This window comes from Gekko japonicus, unplaced genomic scaffold (assembly GCF_001447785.1).
Source record: "Gekko japonicus isolate JY-2015 unplaced genomic scaffold, Gekko_japonicus_V1.1 scaffold3835, whole genome shotgun sequence".
NCBI lineage: Eukaryota > Metazoa > Chordata > Lepidosauria > Squamata > Gekkonidae > Gekko > Gekko japonicus.
Genome location: NW_015165353.1, coordinates 68874 through 70690, shown reverse-complemented (window position 1 = coordinate 70690; position 1817 = coordinate 68874). Strand labels below are relative to the sequence as shown.

General features: G+C 44.1%; 1 protein-coding gene across 1 annotated transcript in view; it reads right to left on the bottom strand.

The window, feature by feature from the left end:
- Positions 1 to 1229, bottom strand: part of LOC107109887 (protocadherin beta-16-like) — a 10643-nt gene extending 9414 nt beyond the window's left edge. The window contains exon 1 of the mRNA XM_015410597.1: positions 133 to 1229. Within this exon, the coding sequence (XP_015266083.1) occupies positions 133 to 1229 (1097 nt within the window). The remainder of the gene's footprint in view (positions 1 to 132) is intronic.
- Positions 1230 to 1817: the final 588 nt, after the last annotated feature.

The following is a 1817-nucleotide window of genomic DNA, read 5'->3' as shown; positions in this document are numbered from 1 at the left end:
CCTCCGCGGCCAGGCAGTAGCTCACAAAGTAGAAGTTTTGCTCACAAAACTCCACAGCTTAGAGGGAACATTGGTAGTGGGCCCCCCGAGAAAAATTTGGGCCCCCTGAGCAAAAAGTTGTTAGCTACGGGCCTGAAGAGCACGACCAGAGTATCTAGGGGAGAGTCTTCTGCCAAAGGGCTGGTGATGGTTATGACCGATATCTCTGGGGCATTGTCATTCTCATCCTCAATTTCCACCAGGACCTTGCAGTGGCCTGAACGACCCCCTCCATCAGTTGCCTTGATGTTCATATAATAGCTGGTTTCTTTTTCATAGTCCACTGGACCCACAACAGTGATCTCCCCTGTTGTTTGATGCAAGTGGAACAAATGCCTTATTTCTTCAGGCAGCTGATGAAACAAGTAGGTGACCTCTGCATTTGAACCAAAATCCAAATCTCTGGCTTCCACTTTCAAGACCAGAGTATCTTGAGGGCTGTTTTCCTTTAAACCCACTATATACTCAGATTGTGTAAACTCAGGGAAGTTGTCATTGGTGTCCAAAACATTAATATTGATTTGAACTGTTCCTGTTCTCTGGGGCACCCCTCCATCAACTGCTGTGAGGGTCAGCCCCAATTGAGCCTCTTTCTCCCTGTCTAGTGGTTTCTCCAGAACAAGGTCCAGATTTTTCTTTCCACTCCTGCCACTTTGAATTTCCAAGTGAAAATTCTCATTGGGACTGAGGGTGTAGTTCTGAATACTGTTTTTGCCCAAGTCTCTATCATGGGCTGGTTCCAGGGGGAATCGACTATTTGTGGGAACATTCTCAGGAATAGACAGGTCAAGTTCAGCTTGAGAGAATGCTGGAGAGTTGTCATTTATATCTTCTATCTGCAACTCAATGCTGTAGATTGTTAAAGGGTTCTGGAGCACAATTTCAGACAACAGTAAGCAAGAGTCCATTTTCCCACACAGAGCTTCTCTGTCTATTTTGTCATTTATAAAGAGATTCCCAGAACGGGTATCCAGCTGGAAGTACTGCTTCTTGCTTTTGGAAACCAGCTGGGCTCTGCGAGCAGAGAGCTCCCCTGGTCCCAGCTTCAAATCCTTCAGCACATTAGCCACCAGAGACCCACTTTTCTTCTCCTCAGGCAAAGAATAGCGAATTGAGACACACACCACTCCAGACAGAGAGAGTAAGAACAAAAGGTACAGACCTTTCATGATCCTGAAGCTATGGTCCATGGTGCCAGACTCTCCCAGGTCAGATATTTATGGTTTTCAGAACATGAAGCAGCTGGGTACTATCCAGAGATATCTTCTTTTTCTGGAATAATTAATTTTGATCTGCTGTGTCCATTCCTTTTTGTCCTTGAGTCTTCCCATCTATCCAGCAGCTCCCTTCCCTCTGCATTCAGAGTGTCTCTGCCTGTTAGGTTTTTGCTAGTGCTACAAATGAAATGCCAGAAATGCCATTTGCAGCCCATCTGTTTGCTAATACTGCCATCTTGTGGTCTTACTAGAAGAAAACCATGAAACTTGCATGTCTCTTTAAGTTCTCAAACTTTTTGGAGCAGATTGACTGCTTTCTTACTCTGCCTTTTAGAATCCACGTGCAAAGTCTTTTCCTGCTACTACCTCCCCCCATGAACACAAACTGTAAGAATCTCATCTAAGTTATTATTGAACAAGTTAAAGTTTGTTTTTAAGGTTTAGTCATAAATAGCAATAGTGAGCAATGCTTTACATAAAGATCTCTCAGCCTTTTTGCTCTTTATGCATATAAAATAGACACCTACTCGAATGCAGCTGCAGCCAATCACACCCACCTGA